Genomic DNA, 23033 nt, shown 5'->3' with positions numbered 1-23033 from the left:
TAGCTTAATGCATTTTTTCCTTTTTTCTCACTTATTTTTTGGCCATATTCTAAAATGCTTTGTCATTTTTTGGAAAAAATACTTAATTTCCTCCAAAATGCTCTTTCCTTATTCAGTTATCTGATTAAAAACCTGATTTAAAGCAATTTTTTTGGAATCTGGGACCGAGGACTACTCACAAAATACCAAAAAATTCAGCACTGGCTAAATTTCAATATTATTTGATGCAATGTTTCTTGCAGCCCCTTGAGCATGATAAGGTCTTAAAATCGAACTCCTCTAGAGCTAATCTGGAGAAAAGTAGAGCTGAAAAGTGAATTTATTTGCGTCTTTAAATGTATTATCGAAAAGGAATGTTGCAACATCTGATGGGTGACCAAGGAGAGCTATTGCTTCCTTGCTGGCTGAAAAGAATCAAAATCCTCCAAATGATAACAACATGCAGCACAGCAATCACACAAATATAGCGACAGTCCCACATTTCCATCAGAAAACACGAGTAACAACGTTGAAAAATACACTCTTCCTTCAACCCTGTTATTCTAGAGGTTGCCACATGAAAAGTTTGATTTAAAAGCTCAGTGTCATTGGGAGGTTGTAAGGAACATCATACCAAATATCAAATACTGAAAATTACTATAAAGTTTAGCCAGCGCAAAATTTATTGGTATTTCTTGCATAGTCCTTCGCAAGGGAAAAATTTTCTCATCATCCAACTAACCTAAAGAAGTGGGTGGAGAGACTATGTTCCATTTTGATGCATAAGTTTAACAGCATTAAATCTTTTAATTTTTTTATTTTATTACGATCAACTTATGTATGGTTAAAGGGTTGGTAACAAGACTACAATCATTTTCAGGCAATTAAGACCTTTTTTCATTTGCTTAGTTTTGTACACAGATATTTACACAAGTTCAGGATGTAGATACTATTTTTTTGTTTTCCTTAAAAAATAGAGTCAAATTAAACTAGGTCCTTAAGGATTAAAGAAAAAGAAACATACTAACAGAAATAACACGGCACAAGCTAATAGCTCTTTCACGAGCGGTTGAAAGATTGAATGCTGACAATAAGAAATCTCAACAAAAGGTATAAAATCACATAACATTTAGCAGGAAATAGCAGATAAAATTTAAAGTATTCTCTGTTTGTTGCCGTAGTTGATTGCTGCCTTTTGTCCTGCATGTCACATTTCCTGAATGTGTCAGATTACTGAAAAATACAAATGCAATTCCTTCACGGTCTTGATGCAATAAAACCAACTGGTGCACAGCACAGAGCTTTGTTTTCTCAGAAACTGAAATAATCATCCCAAGATATTAAATAGGTTCACATGGGAGAATGGAAAAATTGACAAGCTGTTCATCAAATATGATTAAATGATGGCAATGCAAGCTCATGAGGCTAAAATTCGACAGAGTGAAGTATTTTATGAAAAATTTGCAACATTAGAGCTATTTGCATATCGCTTTGGGAAAGTTATTTAGATTCATTCCCTTAAATTAAATTTCTCAAACTCTATAAATTCTTTCAGAGTGCTCTCAGCACTTCACTCAAAAACTTGACAGAAACCAGTCTTTTTAGCATTCATGAAGAACTTGCTTACCCTTCATCGCCAATTTTAGTATCACTTCCTTTCAGGCCTACTTCACAAAATTACAATGCGACAAAAAAAATGTTGCTGACGAATTTAGAGGGAGTAAACTTAGTTTTGATTCTAGTTCAAACTAACTAGACGAGCCTCAGCACAGTTCTCAAAACTAAATAAGAAATACCAACAAAAAAGATTATACGATCTCTCCTCTGACGCTGGATGATTTCCATTTCTATACCCATTACTCGCCTATTGAGTTTCGCTAGTTGCCGCCGCAGGTGAACTACTTCCTCTCCTGGCGTCATAGAAATACTCTCGTTAAAGGCTGGGACTAGGTCTCTGCTGAAATTACAAAAGAGGAACCAAATTAACAGAGCAGAACTGTAAAGAACAAAATGATAGTTTCAGAGTTTCAGAAATCTCAAATAGATCAACTTTCAACAAATTTCATTTCAAGAAACAAAACATACGTAGGTAAAGTCTCAAGACATCGGTCAAAAACTGTTGCTAGCTGAAAAGAGATGAAAAGCAAGAGTCAAAATAAAACAACAATTTTTAAAGACTAATCATAATTTTGTATAGAATTTTCAAGGAATTACTGAAATGAGATCATTCACAGTGCCAGAAGAACTTAACATCAAGATAATTCTCAGGAACTAGGGCGGAGGTGCACTACTATATTGCATTGCTACTTGATCTGTGTCTTTGAGAAGCAATAATGATCATAATGTACAAATCATTGCAAGAAGCTGATCCATCACAAAAAGCACTGTGTAGTAGCATTAATATTGAGTAAGTTGACATCAAATTTGTGAGAGTTCTTTGAAAATTTGCATCAGAATCTACCATAAAGGACTTAGAATCACCTTCAGCAATTGATACCTTCACTTAGAATCACCTTCAGCAATAGATAACTTCAATCATTTACTAAATCTAATACCAATTTAAGTTTGTGATCTTGTTATGTTGGTACACAACAACCTATGTCATTTTTGAATCATAGACAGCAAAAAACAGGCTGTGCTATCCCAGTCTTTACCATTCATAAAGACAAAAAGAACATAATTTAATACAAATTGATTCACAAATGGACGGAGTTAAACAGAAAGGAACCAAGCCACATCGGGATCGAACCGAGAAAAAGAGGTTTAAAGTTTAGCTCCTGCATAAGACTCAATGTAAAAGATAAACTTCAAGTTCAAAATCTGCAAAATTTGCGCCAACAAAAACTTTGAATTTTTGGCGATAGATAGTAGAGCAGTGGTTGAGCTGAAAACCACTCATAACTCAATTTCTTCCAAAATGTGGGTTGGTTCCTTTCTGCTTAACTCAGTCCAAATAGTCCAGAAATTTGAAAAAATCTGTCAATTTGATTTCATTAGCCAAACTCAAGATCTCCTTACAAGAGGAAAGATACAAAATTTGGGAGTCTGTGGCGAACCTCCGTAGCAAGCCGTTGCATTGCTGCCAGCTCATAATAGTGGAGCCATTTTTGATTTGCCCAACTCATTCTCTTTTTTCTTTCCCTAATTTCAGTTCTTTCCTTCGCAATCCTGAGGCTATTCTTCCAAATTACTGCAGTCTATTTCCTTTAATGTTACAAAGGCATTCAAAAAACACAAATTTACATGCAGTCACAATATCTATTGATATACATAAAAACAATGAAAAAGGCCAACTTACTTAGAGGCGTTCATTCCCTGGGAGGCAACACTGTCGTTAAATAGGGCAACACGGCTGTGTTGGAAATTGACCAAGTCAGCATTTCTTGGCTTCACTGTTTTCGCTCCGGGTAGTTCAGGCGGATCATCAAGAGAGGGATAAAAATGCTCATCAAGAGTTAAAACTTGCGGTGGAGTCTATGTTCGAAAGAGAGAAAAAGAAATAATGTAATGCATAACATTCAGAGGGCGAAAGAAATAAAAAAAAAAAAAATTGAGGATAAATCAGGTGCGATTGTTTTGATATTTTTGTGTTATTGAAAATACTTCTTTACCAATGCAAGAGCAATTCCTGAGACAGCAGACTAATTCCATCATTGACTCATTGCTTCTCAAGAATACTTTTATTACTTTTCCCAAAGAAATAAGAAGAAAAGCAGTACTTATCATTAAAATATAGCTTTATTTAAAGCTCTTTCAATACACTTGTTATTGCACAATCATTGACAATCGTTCGTACTTCAGATTTAGAACATTTAACACACTAAAGATCCTCAAAATTCAAACATTTATTTTAATCATGAATTGATAAAATCAAGGATAGATCGTCTAGTCAATTTCAACCGAGGTTAGATTGAGAAACGCCTGCAGAAACCATGGTAACAGATACCAAGTTGCTTTTTTCTCTAATTTTTTTCATTCTTATTTTGGGAGGCAAAAATTAAAAATAAAAATCTGAGAAAAGAAAAGAATATTAAGTGAGAAAATATATTCTCCACTCTCTTGTGTAAAAGGTGATGTTGACTGAAAGGGTAAAAAACTGCAGGAAAAAATTACATATTGACAAACATGTTTATATACCAATTTTCTGCTAACCCTGAGTGGATTCTCAATTTTTAGAGGCTTGCAGAGCCACCAATTCGATGAATTCTAGATTTCAGGATTTATGAGTATTTTAAAGACAACTAAAATGTTGGTTATTGAATCAATTTTTGAGGAACACCTGACAAAAAATCAACCTTAAAGACTTAAAATTAATTGTTAAAAAAACGATGGTCCCAATTTTCCTGTGATTTGGATGTATATTGGTGGTAAGGGCCGATTGGAAAAAGTAAGGTCCTTCTGACGGAATCATAAGATCTTGAGAGATCATTTTTCGGGAACCTTATTTTGTGAGTGGATGTGACACCATGCATCCACTTTGTTCACATCCATTTTTGGCCAAGCACATCCACCGGAGGAAGATGCGCAAAAAAGTTTGGAGAAAATATAACATTGAAGACCCCGTAATTTCCACCTTAATTGCAGGAAATACGCAAATTTAATATCAATGCGAGCATAATTTTCATGGGCATGGTAAATTCAAATAGAAGCAAAGCTATGAATCTTCTTCTATTTTGCGTGATACCATGTACCTACTCCAGAGCTCAAATAGTTGCTCGCTTTGATTCAGACTTCTAAATAGTGAGAAACTGTGCGATTTTCATCTCAATATTGCAAGAAGCATGCGATATTTCCAACAGATTCTATAAATCCTGAGACATCACGCGCTTTTCATCTCCGTATTTCTTGAAATGCATTTTTCTTCTTGCAAATTTCCCAGCAAAATGAGAAATTAATTAGAGAATATTAATCACATTCTTCAGAAACTGATCAAGTCGTGCACATTTTGAATTTTCGAAACTCATCCACCAAATGATTTAAACTTAAAATACCTCATAATCATATTCAGCACCATGATGCCCCAAAACTGAGAGGCCTCCATAATCTGCCGATTTAGGCTCACTAATAGTCAGAAAAAGCTGGAAGTAGGTGCTTGAGTTTGAAATAAGTAGAACATACCTGTAGCCTAATATGTGAATAATCTGGAGGATCAGGAAACACAGCATTGTCAAAAAGCATTTCTTTAGGCGGAGCTCGCACCCCAATATGTTCATCGTGACCTGAAATTACAGAATTGAGAAATCAAATGCTGACAAGATAAGTAATTCAAACTTAACCTCAGGAAAAAATATTAAATCTTTCAGGTTACAGAAAAATGGTGAGATCCATAACGACTCACGTCAATTGCAATGAATTAAAATTTCTGCACATATTTTAATACTTAAGTAAAGGGTAAAAGTAAAAAATATGACCTGAAATCCTTCTTTATTATATTCGGCTCACTCAGCGTGAAATGATTCTGTGATCTGATCCTTGGACGATTTTGACCTGCGGCAGTGAAGTATGACACATCAAAAATCACACCTTGATGATTCTTATGACAACCAAAATAGATTTCCGGCAAAGATTAGCCCCAATCTTTAGAAGAACTAACGTAAGAAATGAAAAAGTGTGTAAAATAGTGAACACTGAGCAGGGCATGGTTCATGAAAACATTACCAAACAGCATGTCTGGTATGATCATGTTTAGAGAGTGGCAGATGACAGGGTGCCTAGGAAGGCACTATATGTATACAGGTATGATCCTGTCGGCAACTCTCTTTTGAGTCATGAGAACGGTATCAAATGAAAATACTACAGCTGTATTCAAAAACACAGATAGGTTGAGAGTATTTAATATTTGCTTTCTTACCCATGACAAGAATTCTATCAGGTACTGACATATCAATCTTTGGCTCAAAATCGTAAGAGGGCGGAAATTGGTCGTTTGCAACCAGCGAATCTTCATCACCATTTAACTTGATCCTTTTGGGAACTTGCATCTTGGCTGATACTTGTGCTGCCAAATCCAAGTCATAGTAGTTGTCAATTTCACCATTGAAGCGCGTAGGACTAGAAGCAGTAGACATGGTTCCTGTGAAAACGAGAGGAAAAAACTATTTAGATAACAGAATAATATGATCTTTAGAGAGAAAAATTTAAAGCCACTACGGCAGCCTGATTGTTGAAACTTTAACTGGCTATGTCAGCAAGATAGGACAAGACACAGACCTATCTGTGCCGTGTAATATATCGATTTTTGATTTTTGTTGTGCCGACATAAATTTCAACAATCGGGCTGCTGGGCTTTGTTACACAGACCCTAATACTTATGACTTAAAAAATCGCAAATATTTCATAATCTGATGTCTCAAGCAAACCAAGATTGTGAGTGAAATAAATGAGCACTCCCTGGTAGGAGACAGTAATCACTGTATTATTTTATTGTTATTCGACAAAGGTCCCCGGATGAGCAAGAAGCCACGCACTGATAAAACTCATGATGCGTACCGGTTAGGGGCTAGGCTGGCGCAACTAAGTGCAAAATGTACTTCAGTACTGATTAAGGTAGAGCCAAGCAGTATGTGCTTAAACTACTCGTTTTGCTGTAATGGTATGACTGAATCTAACATCTGACAGATGAATATTGCATAGCTTCCTGATCATGAATAAGAGGAAATGAATGCTTGAACACAAGATGACCCTTGCCAGTGCATGAGAATGCCTGACTTTTCATGGGTACAAACGTGCTTACTTAACATCAGACGGACGTTTAACATTCAAGAAAGGACTAAAGCTGAAAATTAATCGAGCATCGCTCAAACAGAACAAGAATTACATATAAAGCCCAAAAATTTGAATAGCTAAGAAATATTGGTCTAAAAACAAAGGAGGTATCAGATAAGGGTACACATACTTGCCAGTTTCCAGAACGGAAGAGATGAATATTACATAAAATAATAATCAGAAAGAGCGTTAGAAAAATCTCTATAGATCGCGTTTGGTGCGATGCCGAAGTAATCACGGGAAAATCATTTCAGTTAAAAAAAAATCAGAACTTGAGAGAAGAAAAACACACATTCCGAGATAACGACGAAATGTGCATTATAGTTTGAAAAAAATTCGTAAGGTAGCGCTCGCGAGCAAGTTGATTTGAACCCGCGAAATTCAATTTAACGCTCATGCAATGCCCGTGAGAGGACAGGCATCTGGGGGACAATCAAGTTAATCAAGTAGGTGATGGTTCTTGAATAATTAATTAATGATTAATTTCTTTCGATAATAATTAGGTATTGATGATATATTTGTTAACTGTGTTTTCTTCCCTCTTCTTTTTTTTCGGTTCAACGAACCAATATACCTAAAGATATTTTTGAACCAATTTTAAGTTTTCTTAATAGTACCTGAATGTAAGATTTAAATAGAAATTGCCAATCTTTGAGATTTATGTGAGATTTAGGAAAAGCCAAAATTTTGAATATGAGGTTTGCTTGCTGAAGTCACTTCTAGATTTCGGAGGCACTATGCCATAGAAGTGGACTTAGGTCATTGATAATTGTGAAACTAGAAAAAAAAACCCAGACTGGACAAGGTTCAGAATTTTCTTCAATATCAAAATAATTCTTCAAGGAAGAATTCATCCGTGGTTTGAATTATAAATGTTATGAGATACTCTCGACGATTGAAAGTCAAAGAAATTTCACAGAGTAATACTTAAAGATTAGTTCCCTTTCATAAGGATCGATCTCGTGTGACAGGTTTGGTTACAGTAGGCGGGTTCGTTTCAGTTTTTCATAAGTAGAGTAATATTATGAGGTGATCAAATATTTGATCACCTCTGTGCATTTTGTACTTTCATGAGATTAAAATTCCAAAACCTGTATCCTATCAAATGACTTTAATCTGCTCTTATTAATCAAGAAAGAACATCTTCTATATTGTCAGTGCCAGCTCAAATGATTTGATGAAATCTAGTTCAAAATTCTTGAATGGCAGCAGAGCATCCGTCTATGGGTCTTTTCCTCACATTTCAATCTCTTTTGAACAACAAAGAGAGATACAACATTGATCTCCCTATTTGGATTGTAGCATTGCCACTTTAGGATTTTAATCCTCATTCAACATTGGGTTGGGGAGATTATCATGATGTGGAGACAATTTGAAGCAGCAAAATCTAACAAAGAGTGCCTCAGCTCTGATTTTCTGTAAAAGCAGCAATAGCTACAATACCATGCTGATTAAGATGATATTACCATGATAAGTATGTACGAGGAAATGTATCTTGAGAAATAAATAAAATAAAACTGATAGTTAACCACTGATGAGACACTTCAAAGCCAAAGAATAAATTACAGTCCTCTTAAACTAATAAATCTTAGTGAAAAAATCATTTTTATCGTTTTGTTTATCAACATGATTATCTAATATAGAACGAGGGTAGATGCCTTTTCAGCGCATGAATTCTAGAGAAAAAAACTGCTGTTCCATAAATTTGCTTGCATTAATTTATTAGGTACCAATACAAATTATTTAAAAAACATAGAAGAATAAATCAGTTGGTAAACAGAATTTAAAAAATAAAATCCAAAATATCAAATCATTAATAAGCTTCTTTTTGACAGCGTGTCGACCATTGAGATGATACACAGCCAGAAAAAATGTATCAACCCTTTATTAGTGTATTTTTTTTTTCCAGTGGCAGTTCAAAAGATCAAATTAACAGGAAAGTAACCCACATACGACTGATTTCTAGCAATCTATCATAATCAAAAGTGAAAGATACACATGATCAAATGGAATACAATTTGTAGAGATTCAAATAAAATTACCAGAAAGACGGCCTCTTAGCTACACTTTCGATGTTACAAGCAAAATTTTTTTTTTACAGCTTTTCGTTTAAAAATGTTTTTTCCTATCTCTTTTCAAACTTTTAACAGTTGAGGGGCCTTATGAGCAAGGAAAATCATGAATAGCAACAAGAGACAGGATGATTTTGAAAGCACAGATACATAAAAAACTTAACAAACTGATCCAGTTGATGTATGACTTGCTACAATGTTAGATCTACCTCTGAGGATGAATGACAAATAAAATTTCCCTTAAATAGTTAGAGCATATTTTGCAATTGTGGCTTTGTAAAAATGAAAAATCTTTTTACAAACATCTTTAGACTTAATTGATGCCGTTAAGTAATCATTATCAGAGAACACACCTTTCGTGACAGATGTGATGATATTGAAATCTACGCTATCAAGGACAAATGTCATCAGTGCTTTACAGTCTTCTTCAATTACTCGTCTAGTTGGATCAATCACAAATTCATTTCTAGAGTTAATCAAAATATTTACAGCTGCAAATAAATAGTTCATTTTGATACCGGAGTGCACCAGCGCTAGACAAACTGAGTTTATACATGCTGCAGTCAGACCGCCATCATCTTGAATTTCTTGAATGTTGACGTAAACAATATTCCGGGGATAGTAGCTCAACTTCACTGCGTGTTCACATGTCCTGCGTATCGAACCTTCTATGATTCTTTCTTTGATGGAGGATGAGCCTATTTTAGGATGCAAAGTAACGTCTACAACTGCTCTGTCCTCTTTGAATTTAGGTGGTTTACCTTCAACCGGTCCATTGACAGAGGCAACAGCAACAGAATCACCATTTGAGAAAATAGAGGAGCCGTCAGCTCTTGGAACATAGTTTAGTTCACACTTCAATACACGCACATTTGTTACTTCAAATGATCCTTGAACTCCTACCATTTTTATTGGGATAACGTAAACTGATTTTAAAAACTCTTCCGATACTTCGTTATTAACTTATTTTAATTGTCAACTACATTTTTCACATGGTTGTAATGATAAACATTTGCACATAACCCTACTTTTTTTCTTCCAGTTTATTCATCATAATAATTTCAAACTTTCACTGTTAGAAGCAAAATGCAAAATGTTTTGGATATGAATGAAAACCGTCCGTTTAATGAGGATAATCAATAACGATTTTATTCCAAAGATAAAATTAAAAATTTAACGCCAATATTTATTTGTCTTAAATGCACTGACGGAATAATTTATCTTCACGTAAATGTATTGATTTTATGTGAAGTTTATGAAAAGGTTGTTGCACTTGTTCAAAACATAACCTAGACTAATCAAATTTCAATTGTCAAATTTTGAATAATGAAAGTGCGTATGTGTCACTTTAGCAAGCCGCTCTAATTTTAATAATTATTTTACCTATTTTTAATAATGAAAGAACTATTTCTATTTAGTTCACTGTGTTGAAATCTATCTCTAATTTTTATAGGGTGTATTTTTACGTCTTTTCTATGTGTTACTATTTCGGAGAAACTTCCCTAGTAATCGAACAAGTTATCTGCGACAGTATTCTATGGCAGCAATTGATAAAGTTAAAGTACTTGTCGTCGGAGACTCTGGTTTGTATATCGATAATCTTACTAGCTCTAAAATCTGTCAAAGTGACTGTTGCTTCATGACTAATCAGTTGACATGTCACAAATGTACTTTGAATTTTATCATATTCGAATTGAAGCCGTTTCGATCCCAAGATGGAACGCAATAATTCTTACAAATATACGCATCAAATTTATTAGAACCTTTTATTTTTAATTTGCACTGCCAGTTATGTAGTGTCTGCTGATAGTTCATCGCGCTGTGATGTTATGGAAGTTGGTGAACGACAGTTCTCATTGGGGCTGACGAAACATTTCTCTGGCTGAAATCACTTTTGACTCTCCTCAAACCTCTTTGGGACGAACAAATTTTTCTGTCTTGCCAGCTGTCATTGTAGCCCAACTTACAAGTAATTTTTTGACAGCGCAGGATGGCGAACAATGAGACAGCAATTAAAAAATTACTCAGTCTTTGAAACATATCAAGATAATTGATCAAATCATGAAGATCCTTTAGTAAAATATGCGCCACCTTAAACAGTGATTCCACGTAGGAGTGTAGAAAGTCCTTTGGAACATAAGTAGTCACTATCTTGGCTATTAATAGTCTTTATTCTTGTAAAATTTCCAGTTTACAAGGAAAGTTAGGCGTACGCTTTGAGCCTAAATACCTATTAAAAAACTCAGAGCGCCTCTCTGTTTTTTCTCTCTTTTTGCCAGAAGAAAATTAAAAAAGAGTTTCAAAATTCTCATTTCATAAAATTTTCCAACATTAGATACGATAACTCCTATGTCTGCTTTCTAATCTTCTTATGTCTTTCGTGTTTCAAATTTTCTTCTTTTTTTTCTTCTAGGTGTTGGCAAATCATGTTTAACTCATCTTATTGCGGAAAAAGAACCCATCAGCAATCCATCTTGGACTATCGGCTGCTCAGTTGAAGTGACCCTCCATGAGTACAAAAAAGGAACTGCAAACCAGAAAACATACTTTGTAGAATTATGGGATATTGGTGGAAGCTCAAGTCACAGGAACGCACGCTGTATATTCTACAACCCTGTACACGGTAAGATGGAACTTATTTGAGTGATTTAAATCATATTCTTCCCTTTTTACTGCCAATTGAATTTGACCAAAATATGCAAGCACCTCCTGGCTACATCAAATCATGTCCTTACATCACACACAACCTTAAAAATATATACATTTTTCTCTGTTACTGTAATATCTTAGATTTATTCATTCGTTTTTGTAATATTACAGCACACTTTATGGTTCGAATGAAATTATAATCAATTTGTGCAGATAGTCCATACTTGAGAGATTTTCTAATTATTAATTTAAATAAAAAAGAAAACTCATTCTGTCCATGGAAGAAAATAAGAGGCACCAATTTCACTGAAGTTAATCCAAGTCAATTAAAGGTTTAAAAATTCCCTCTCCCCCTCCCTCTCAAAAAAATAATCGAATGATTCGAGTGCCTAAACTCACCCACAGATTTCAAATCCCACCCCATTGGTTTGGGTACAAAAGTTGCCGCAATTTTCTTTTAAAAAAAGTTAGGTAATTTGTATCAACTTAAGGAAGCAAAGTTCAGAGGGTAAACGGTACCGGTAAAACTATAACACCTCAAAGATGTCTCATTTTAATCAAAAGCCCTGAATCCTCCAATCTTACTCTCGAATCTGAATAATGCAGTGATTTTAGTCACCATTTAGACATTATCTAAAAGAAGAGTTTTAACAGAAAATAAGCCTAAGGAATGAGTTTAATAGGCACTTTCTTCAGACTGTCTCCATGAAGCAACCTTGTATCTAAATTAGATCAATGGATTTCAGTGCCTTTCTATTATTGGGTTCTTCATACTGCAAACTAATTGGACGTCTACACAGTCTATCATCAGTATTGACACATCCAACAAATCTTGTCACTAATTAAGTTGTTCGGTTCATTTTATTGAATTTATTCGTTTTGTTGTGTTCTCAATCATGTAAAAATTATAACTCTTTCTGTTGGCAGGATTTTTTGGATATGATCCTTCTGCTCTAAGTGCGTCTCCTTGTCACTTGAGGCTTTACAGCACTGCTTGCTGATTCTTTCCCAATTAAACCCAAGAATCTTGGTTTCCTTTTAAGTGCCAATTAAAATGAATATTTTCAGACTTTTTCAACTCCTTGATCCAAAGCGTGTTGATAAGTGAAGAGAATTCTCATCATCATCTCATTTGTGTCTTATTTCAGGTATAATTCTAGTCCATGATCTAACAAATCGCAAGTCTCAAGAGAATTTACAGAAATGGCTCGCAGAAATCCTAAACAAAGAAGGCATGATGAAGTCCTTCAATGCTAGTTTTGACGACTTTGACCCAGAACAGTTTATTGGCTCCGCACAGGTAAGCATTGTCAAATTCTGCACATCTGAGAAAAAACAGTGTAATTGTAAGGGCACAAAATCCTCATTTAATTCTTCATTAGAAATTAGGATGAGAAGAACTAATTACAAACCATAAACACACATAAACATAACAAACCATAAACACAGATAAACATAACAAACCATAAACACAGATAAACATAACAAACCAAGCGCACAAGGCTATTACCTCAATCAACTTTCAGTTCGTATGGTTATTTTCAGTTGAATATAATAGGGGAAAAAGAGAAGGCTTCTAAACTTTACACAGCTTGTAGTATAGTGCTTGTGTTGTAGAATAAGTAGTTATCTCTCACCAAACGTGAAATGCTCAGTTGCGTGAAGGATCCTTTGCAATTTCAATATAAGAATTTAACAGAACTAAAACCATATTTTGACGCTCCCATTTTTAAAGTTCAATCATCCAGCTTTGTTAGTATTGCTACATACCTTGTCCTCTCTTTCCAGATTCCTATTTTTGTTGTCGGGACGAAGTTAGATTTGGCCGATAAAGTACGAACCCAAAGAAGGTCATCCACCATTGCCTCAGAATGTGGAGCAGAGGAGATCCTAATCGTAAGTTGATTGTGTTTTCATCTTTTAAATTAATTGGAGTTATTCTGATGAAGATTTGAAGAGTATGTTTGACTTCGGTGGTTCCTAATAGATTTTTCAGGAGTCTTCCCTGGGATGTATCCCTTAATTTTTTCTCCACAAGTAAGGATAGTAAAGAAGTTTTGTTAAACTTTTTTTTGGCCGCATTTACAGTTTTCCAGCAAGCTGTTTGTATTGAAAAAATATTAGAAGGGTCTGCATATTCTTAAAAACAATTCAGATTTACAAATTTCAAGAGCTGCTCTTCGAAAACTTGTTATGTTAGCCACTAAGAGATCATTTTTCTGTATTATTCCAAAAAGTGTGAATTTTTGGCAAAGTGGAAATATTTTTTTCAGATGTTTGTTGAGTAATTAATATCACATTTTATAAAAACAACAGAGTAGACTTACAAGATAATATATTTAAATCATGTCGAAGCAAAAACAGAAGTGGTGTGCTGCTTCCAAGTCTTTACAAAGTTAAGAAAACTTGACTCTGCCATCTGGCATTGAATCAACCCAACAATTTCTTAGTCTAAAGTGATTTTTCCAGGGATCAAATTGTGGTTGAACTGTTGAGTGCTATCTATTGCAGCATGTGGATCAAAAATTGTGAAAAGTTTTAACTTCCAAGCCCAAACAATAAAGACAGCTTCAGTGCAAAAATGTGAATGAATATATTCATACAAGATTAGGTCAGATAGGTAAAATGATTGCATTTAATAGAGAAATTCAATATAATATTTTTTCAGCCTAACCCTGTTATTCTTTTTCAGATTTTTCTACTTTTATGTCATGAATAACTCTTTAAACTCCAGCATAGAGACCACTGCCGGTTTTTTTTTTTTTTGTTTTTTTTATCTTAAACATCAAACTTTGCCAAGATATTTTTCCTATTGGATGCAATGTATCACACACCCAAGACCTGTCCATACAGGTCAGTCATTCCTGTGTACGAATTTAGAGACCATTGGCAGCAAGAAATAGTGCAAATTTTTTTTTTTTTTTTTTTTTTTTTTTTTTTTTTTTTTTTTTTTTTTTTATCAGAGAAGCCACTCAATCTAGCCACCACTTCATAGTGGCTGTAATTAAGTGGCAAGGAATTAATTGGCAAGACAGGAGAGTGAATCTCAAAAAGAAATGCAGTGAATGATCCGTATTGATCGGTCTTGCACCCACTGGTTCGACGCTACAATTAATCATCTTGAATTGAAAACGTTGTTCAATATCGAGCCAATCGAATGAATTGGTTATTTTTTCTCAGAAGTTAAGTTCTCTCAATGTGTAGGGACAAATCATCTTCAAAGGTATCTGAAAATCAGAATAACCAAGTTTTAGATTCAAAAAGAGAGCCGTGAAACAGATTTTCATTCCCTCATTATTGCTTGCTTTTTAAGAAATTACAGATTTTTTGGAAACTAATTTCTTCTCTTTTACAGAATTGTATGCGAGGAGATTCCCTAGTAACTGGTTCAGCCCCATCGGAAAAATTAAGCCAGTTTTTCGATAAAGTAATCGAACTTCGATATCATTCCATTAAGGATGGCATCAGTCCACACTTCAACTCAGGAATAGAAAAACCCAGAAGACCTTATGTCTCACCCGTTGTCTCACCGAAATATTACCACAATGATTAGTCTTTTTACCTGTTAAATATTGTACATATGAAATTTTTTATTTAAAACATCCTATAGGTTTAAAATTTATTTATACGCTAATTTAAATATATTTTACCAATGACCTCGATGTGTTATATTTATTTTCAATATCAGTCCTGTCAGTATTCTTACTGTATTCATACTGCTGTGTCAAGGAAAAACACCATGAATATTCAAAGATTATCAAGTTTCCTCTTATGAAATGCAAATTCTCCAGATAATTTGTAAATTATTGGCTTTGAATTCTTCAAGAATTTTGTTTAGAAGTTTGTCCTGCACATCCGGGAAATCGAGCTTAGCCCTCCCCAAGACATTTGAGGGATTTTGCTAAGCAAGTGCGTGACAAATCTTTCATCTGCGAAATTATAATTCAATCAATTTTTCAGTGAGGACAGCTCAAAATTGCCCCCAAGACGACTCAGTTTTTCAAAATTTGTCCATGAGCCTCCCTGAACCCCTCCTATGGATTTAAATAAATCCTTTGAGCCCATGTTTTTCAGACTATCCTCGGTGGAGTATCTTTTAGTGCCTACTCGTTTTTCGCCTTCAGTCATCTATATATGAATCAGTTATTTGGTGCGAGGAACAAGTTGCCATCATTATTTTGAGCTCTTTAACCCCCTACATGTAAATTGTTTGTCATAGCATTTAGTAGAAATCTTACCAAGTCCATACACGTCATTATTCGACTATCGACAATCATTTTATGATGAGCCCACTGTTTTAAGAATTTTCGAATCTCGTTTGTTTTTTTTACTGCTGTGAAATGGATTGCATTTTGCAAAAAGGAACCATGAGCATTGCAATGTTGCTAAGATTGTGCAACTTCTTTTTGCTTGGAAGAAAAACCCGATTATCCATTAACAGTTTCTATTTTACTCGCTAAAAACTGTAAATTTAAGACAAAAATAGTTTTTCAGTAATTTTATTGCAAAGGATGAAGTTGCACAATCTTAGCATAATAGCAATGCTTCTGGTTCCTCTTTGCAAAATGCAATCCAAATGGCCCTCTGAGGACACGCCAGAGTCGCCGGAAGTTGGACCTCGTAAGTGCTGGAGAAAGACATTCGAAATCTTCAGAATGAAGCATTGAAGCTTTCAGCAGCAGCACGTGCAACAATTGGAGCCTACATGCAGTTTCGAAGGCGCTCCGAGCGATCACATTTCAGAAATATGACTGCTGAGATTTTAATGTTTAGTTTTAAGTGAAATTTTAAGATATATGCTTTTTTCCAAATAGTACTTTATCAAGAGACATTTGGCACCATTTGAATGTTCATTCGACGTTTTTCCTTAGCGTGGCTGCTCGTGTCTGTCGATGTATTGATAATTCCTCCAATGTAGTGTAAGAAATAGGTCCTCAGGAAACGTAGAAACGTACAGAATACTACCAATCTGTGAACTTAATGAATTTCGGTGTTGGTTTAGGTTGCATCACCGAATTTGAAGGCGAACTAGCAGCGATTTCGTTTCCAAGCTAAGTGGGGCGGCGCGGCGCTCAAACCTCGACGCTCTTTGCAGCACCATCATATTTATTTTGCGATGAAGGAATATCTGTAGGTTATGGATAAAAACTATGTTGCTTTTCCAAGAAAGTACGTCGTATAAACCTTCGTCTGTTGCCATCTTTCCTTCGATAAAACAGATTTTCTATTTTCAAATTTCAAATTGTTCAGAGAAATCTATCCTCAATACGATCAAAATCACCTAAAACATCCAAAGAAAAATATTCAGAACTTTAAATAAAAATAGTACTTCATCGAGAGACCTTAGGCAACATTCGAATGTTCATACGACGTTTCTCCTTAGTGTGGCTATGTATATCTATCATCTAGTAGATAATTCCTCAAATGTGGAAAAGGTCGCCTCAATGTCTTTCGTCCATTATACAAGAAATATAAATATTATCGAATCATAATCTTAGTCCTTGAGCTAAATCTGGTTGTGAAAGTGACCTCTATGTTTCTACATTTGCGTTAAAGTCTCTTTGGAAGTTCCCCTCTTACTGCCCACCCCTGGTAAAAATTGGCAGTAGAATCTGTGTTCCAAAATACCATAGACCTACAGCCGGCTGTAAGATTTCCAATCGCTTCTATAGCCGGCAACACAATTTCTTATGGCCTTTTATAGCCGATGGCGATTAAGCAACAGCCTGGCGATAAAGTGTATGCTAAAATTTACCAATTACGGATGCTTTTTTTTTTTTTTTTTTTTTTCCTTTTTCTGGTGGGTTGCCCCATGCACTGCGACCTCTCGATCTATTGTGCCCAGTTGTTGGTTCCTGGTTAGTCCCAGAAGCCCTCCCCTTCAACAAGTTGGAGGAGAGTGCCCGCAACTAACTCAGGTGCTAGACAGTCATCCCAGGAGTTATCTCCTCGGATGTGCTGTCTTTTCTTTTCCAGAGCTTCACAGTCGAAGATGATATGCTCTGCAGTTTCCTCTTCTACCTCACACAGCCTACACTTTGGTTCATCCTTGAAGATACCCATCCTGTGCATGTGTTTCCGCAGGAGATTGTGTCCTGTCAGTAATCCCGACAGTATACCTAGCTGCTCCCTGCTACGATGCAACAGGTTTGCAGTCATTTTCCTTGAGTAGCCTTCCAGCATTTGCTTGGAATGTCTCATGCCTTCGGCATTCTGCCACTCTTTGTTCGCTTCTGTTGGAATTACGGATGCTAGGATTTAGTGAGTTTTTGGACTGCCGCTCTCTTTTTGGGCCGCAGTATCTTGATTTCATTTGCGAGGAAAGCACCGTTCTTTTGAAGGATGCCTGATATTCCTAATATGTTGGAGCGCCTTCAATTTCGTATGATACTGTGCAATACCTCTGGTGTGAAATAGTTGCTTCAAGCGCCGCGGTACGCTGCGGCGCGGCGGGCGGGCAGCCAACACTGAACGCGCATTGGCGCCTGCAAACCTAACAGGGATACTTCACGCATTGCGCAATGCGTGTAGTATCCCTGTTAGGTTTGTAGGCGCCGGTGCGCCGCCGCGCCGCTCCGCTTTATGTTAGGCTCTAATATTTAATCTCGCGGAGTCAGCGTTTTTCAACTCATGACTTTGAAATGTTTGCATACTCTGTATGAATTATTCTCATTTTAATTGATGAAAAAAAATATGTAGTAACGGTATAATGTGCGTTTTGTAAATATTTAGGTGATTCCGTACAAACTTAAGGATTTACAAAGCACTAGAATTTCTACTCAATTTCTTATAGCCTTTTATAGCCGATGGCGAAAAAGCAACAGCCAGGCGATAAAGTGTACAGCCCGGCGACAGGAAATATAGCCCGGCTGTTTAATTTTTTATCGCTTCGTGTAGCCCGGCCGTATGATTTTTTCCACTTTCTACAGCCAGCTATATGATTTTCTATCGCCTTCTTCAGTCGGCTATAAGAACTCCTATGGTATTTTGAAACGCAGCTCCTATCGCCAATTTTTACCAGGGATGTCCAATTGTCCACATGCGAAATATCAATCAATGAGTCGTATGGACTATAGAGTTAGCCCAAGAAAATGAGAACTTGAAAGTGAACCGTAAGTCTCGAACAAGGAACGAGCGGATGCAAATGACTTCATTTATTTTTTATAGGTATCTCATTCATTAGTATTACCTAACAGACACTTGGGACTTCACACAAATAGGTTGTTTTTTTTATCCCCCACCCGCGTTAAAATTGAAGGCATGAAGAAAGAAAAGATAAAAAAGAAGCAGAGGAATAAAGATAATTATTAAAAGAGGACAGTGCTCTCCTCCCGTCAGCACTCGGAAAATCGTAGGGAATTCTGCCCATCGATTAAGATACTCGTGGAAAATTTCTTACAGGTGAAGCGAGGAGAAAAATATTTCAAACGCAGTTATCCTGACGAAAAACCAAGACAGTGTAAAGGGCCGGACAATTTTTTGTGAAGTTGATCTCTACGGCCCGCGTTGATTCGCAGAAAACGGATGGACTGACATAAATTTGTCTGTAGGTCGAGACATTTTCCCATCTCTGATGTCATAAGGCCCTCGTTTAAATATGACGTTCCAGGGATACTTTGTCCAAGAGAGGGCGCCTTCGCTCGCATTTCACGCTGCTGCTGAAGATTCATGTTTCGTCTCGGCCAAGGACGCTCGTTCTAGTGACGCAAGGCTTACAAATAATTCCTTTTATTCGCTGCATTGTTGTCGTGTTTCTATTGAGGCGAAAAGTCGCAATCATTTTAATAAAATAAATGAAAATTTTCAAAAATGAAGAATATTTAGTGATTATCGACGAATTTTGACTAATTCGTCGCTATTAGTGACTTTTTCGACGTCTAAGAAACTTGCGAAATTGGGGGAAAATTGAAATCGTGTGATTTCACAATTTGTAACAGAGCCGCAATCCTTGGACCCTTCATTTCATTCAAGCGTTTCAAATCGTGCAAAGCCGGGTCATCGATCGGAGGGAGGACTTTTACGTGCCCATCGTGTTTAGGGGTTGGGCCGGTTAAGAGGAATTCCATAGAAAAAAAAAAAAAAAAAATGCAAAGTTGTTGTTCTAATTTTCCATGCATGTTCAATTTTTGCTTGTAAAAATATTGTCCTTCGTCAAGTATTTCGAAATCTCGACCAAGTCATGAGAGTGTGTCATTCCTTTAATATCGGATGTTTTGGCATCTTTCTTGGCTATCTGGCAAAAAAGTGATTGGAAGGGGCCCACCAAAAATACCCCGGCTGAGATGGATTAAAAAAATTCATGCGAGGCTTTTCGTTTCAAACTGGATCGATATTTTGGAACCATCTCAAGAAATTCCAAAGATGCCCCTTGCTTTGTGGGATATCTTAAACTTGTCCAAGCTAGCCGCCAAAATCCTACCAAAGAAAACAACTCTCACTCCTTTTGAGTCAAAGTTCAAGGAGTCAATTGTCTTCTAGTCTGAGCCCTCGTTTGTTTTAGTCCACTCATGGACAAAATGATCAGGTTTTCATACACCAATCCGCGAATGGATAATTTTGTTGCGCGGAGTATGATTTTTCACATACCTCGAAAATTGAAGGCGAAATATAAAGAGACGTAATTTCCGTGTTCTATTCATGTCTAATCTGTTTCCGCTAAAATTTTCGACCAGACAGTTTCCACCAGCAAAAGACCCTCTACAACTACCCTTTAGATCCACCATAGTTTTTATGCGACAATGATAACTTTTCCCGAGTGCATGCTCATTCGGCAATGTCAATGGAAATCCTCTTTCATAGCAGAGTAAATTTTCAAACTTCATCGAGAGTAAAATGTACCCTGTGGTATTTTTCCCCTTCTCACCCGATGTATTTCAGTCCCTCTTCCCTTCACTAAAATTTCGTCCTGCTAACATCAAAATCGCTGCTCGGAATTCCATCTTTCATTTTAGATGGGCGCACAGCGGATCAAGTCGATTAGAGAAATCGGACATGAAATTTTTGACCAAAACTTCAAATTTTGATGATTATATCGTTACATTTTAAATTTCAAGGGGTGCTGATAGAAGAAAATTTTACGAGGAAACCACCGGAGCCACTCTTAGAACCTCAACATTTTGTTTAAACGGAGTTATGAGCTTTTAAAGTTTCCAAATTTTGTCCGATTTCTCCTATTGACTCGATCCACTGTGGGGCGTCTCGATTTGTCATCCAGCTCGTTAGATTCAAATTTTTTCGACCCTTTCAAGACACAAACAATTTCTACAAAGATTCCCGAACAGGCATATGACCGTCTCGTCGAGACACATATTAACGTAAAGAGTAATAATTTAGATTCGTGACCTTTCGAATTGCGTCACTGTGGTTTCTTCCTCTCGTTCAGTTCGTTGCTCCTCGAACGTAAGGGCGTTTCTCTATCTTCACATAAGCTCGGGAAAACAGGCAGTTGTATTAATAACAGGGCTCACGTCTCTACATCAGAGGAGCGACGAGTTGAGTTAGCAGTTGGCAATATCTTTCGCACTTGATGCCTCTCGGGGGAAAAAACCTTTACCCGGCCCGAGTTATTCTTTTCGGAAAACTAGATTTAGCTTTTTACTCTCCTTTTTCTGCTTGTTTTTCCGAGGTGGAGGCGAGGATTAGGAGGTGAATATAAAAATAGATAGACAAATCACATGGCCGGGTCACCTACTTGCTGCCCATGGGCCGCCCTGTATTTTGCCGCCTCCATCTCATTTGTTTTGAAACATCAATAAAAACCGTCAAGTGAACATGCCGGAGGGAGAGGGATGCATTAGACACGTTTACTCGTGTTGGATACATTTTTTGCGGAAGCTCTGTCAACATACTACTAGCAAAAATTCACGGAACTTGAGGCGAAAGTTAAGTTCCGTAAACCTGTCTCTGTGTGGACAAGGCCTTCCATTCATATGAAATGAACGAAAAAATTATAAAAGAACAAACATAAATGTGGTTTAATAATTTTAACTTCCGCCTCGCCGCGCCGCGCTGACCGCAGTGTGTTTGACGCAATGCGTGAAGTATTCATGCAGTCTTGTAGGCGCTATGCGGTTCACGCCGACCGCTGCTGAACGCACTGAGTTTGACGCAATGTGTGAAGTATTCACGCAGTCTTGTAGGCGATGTACGTTACACGGCGACCGTGCTGACCGCACTGGGTTTAATGCTATGCGTGAAGTATTCATGCAGTCTTGTAGGCGCTAATATGTGTTACATGCCGACCGCCGCGCCGAGGGCCTCTCCTTTCCATCTCAAGTCTTCGTCATCATTGCTCTCTGCGCCGCGCCGCTCCAGGCCAAATTGCGTGTTTGGTTTCTCTCTCAACTAGACTAATGAAAGGGCAGCCAACCTTCTGACACAAAAATGTCACTGACAAAATTCAGATTCCAATGTCAGACCAAACCGGCCAAGAATGTTCATAAATGAGCGTTCTGGCCAAATTGCGTGTTTGGTTTATCTCATAACTCGACTAATTAAAGGTGCTGTCTTTTGTATCATACCGCAAAACGACAAAAGTAGAAATTAAGATACTCACAGGAAATGCAAGATTTTTTTCGCCTTTTCCCGTTTGCAATTTTATCTTTATACCTACATTTTAAAAAAAAAAAATTGCAAAATTTGCCGCCATGTGGCCACCCCCTTAATCCGGCCCTGACAAATTAACAGAATCATTCTCCATGAGCTTCGTGGTGTAGGTACATGAATGTGTGTACATGAAGGTGCGTAGCACCTCTACCGCACGGGAAACCTTCAAGTTGGTTGCCGGGCTAGAAAATTTTGGAACTATCAAAGCGATTCTTGAAACCTCATCTGAAAAAATTGTGAAGGTGTCAACGCTATTTTCCCTTCATTCGGACCCATCACAAATAATCGATTCTATACCTCAACAAATATCGATTGTTTCACATGCAGAAATGAGTAGAAAGTTTTACATGCGTTTACATTGACAAAACCTATTGATGCAAACTTACGAGATGCGAGAATCACTATTGCGCTGCGGGTTGATTATTAAGATTGATAGACAAAGCCATGGGCAAAGAAGGCAAAGAGGAAATGCAGTGATCTTATTGGTGAAAACGGGTGTTCGCAATGGACAAATAAGGTAATTAAGTGGTAGACCAACTAATAGCAACCCACGTGGGGCATCGTAGGTTAGGTTCACCTTAGTCTACGGCAACCACCTGTTCCGACTAATTAGATAGCTCCATTTTACCGTTATCTTCTTTATCTATCAATCACCAATATAATCAGCCGGCTGACTCAACAATTTTGGAGTTTTGCGCACGTGATACTTAGTGCAAAATCTAATGTACTTGAAACTATCCAAGGAAAATGTACGTAAGAATCTTAAATGATTAATAATTTGACAACGCCCAAATATTCATTCATACGTCGTTTTTCCTTACCACATCATCTTTGTTGTCTCAATTTTTGCTGTGGCGTATTTTGCTCATTCGTGCTAAGAATTGCCAGCGACTAGCAACTCTTACTGTTTTGAGATAGCGCGAACAAAGTCAGAACGCCTCCATTTTTCTGTGTATGCAACGC

General features: G+C 36.7%; 3 protein-coding genes across 4 annotated transcripts; 1 reads left to right on the top strand and 2 right to left on the bottom strand.

Moving 5' to 3' along the window:
- Positions 1-776: 776 nt before the first annotated feature.
- Tango11 (transport and golgi organization 11) lies at positions 777-7075 on the bottom strand. Of its 2 annotated transcripts, none has more exons than XM_019062036.2 (5): positions 6875-7075; positions 5831-6052; positions 5098-5198; positions 3278-3453; positions 777-1933 (listed from the first exon to the last, which is right to left on the bottom strand). In XM_019062036.2, the coding sequence occupies exons 2-5, from the start codon at positions 6045-6047 to the stop codon at positions 1732-1734; spliced, it is 696 nt and encodes a 231-aa protein (XP_018917581.1). In that variant the 5' UTR covers positions 6048-6052; positions 6875-7075; the 3' UTR covers positions 777-1731. The 2 variants fall into 2 exon arrangements, with proteins under 2 accessions (XP_018917581.1, XP_018917580.1); XM_019062035.2 differs by having other exon boundaries at positions 777-1936; positions 6875-7073.
- Positions 7076-8448: 1373 nt separating this feature from the next.
- Positions 8449-9855, bottom strand: Rrp46 (exosome complex component Rrp46). Its single transcript, XM_019062062.2, has one exon. The coding sequence runs from the start codon at positions 9720-9722 to the stop codon at positions 9057-9059; it is 666 nt and encodes a 221-aa protein (XP_018917607.1). The 5' UTR covers positions 9723-9855; the 3' UTR covers positions 8449-9056.
- Positions 9856-10113: 258 nt separating this feature from the next.
- Positions 10114-15121, top strand: LOC109044357 (rab-like protein 3). The gene is made up of 5 exons (XM_019062061.2): positions 10114-10399; positions 11230-11439; positions 12614-12765; positions 13254-13361; positions 14821-15121. Exons 1-5 carry the CDS (start codon positions 10354-10356, stop codon positions 15016-15018), a joined length of 714 nt encoding a protein of 237 aa, XP_018917606.1. The 5' UTR covers positions 10114-10353; the 3' UTR covers positions 15019-15121.
- Positions 15122-23033: the final 7912 nt, after the last annotated feature.

The sequence above is a fragment of the Bemisia tabaci genome, chromosome 3 (assembly GCF_918797505.1).
Source record: "Bemisia tabaci chromosome 3, PGI_BMITA_v3".
NCBI lineage: Eukaryota > Metazoa > Arthropoda > Insecta > Hemiptera > Aleyrodidae > Bemisia > Bemisia tabaci.
Note: the sequence above shows the minus strand (reverse complement) of the source record. Positions and strands in the feature narration are given on the sequence as shown.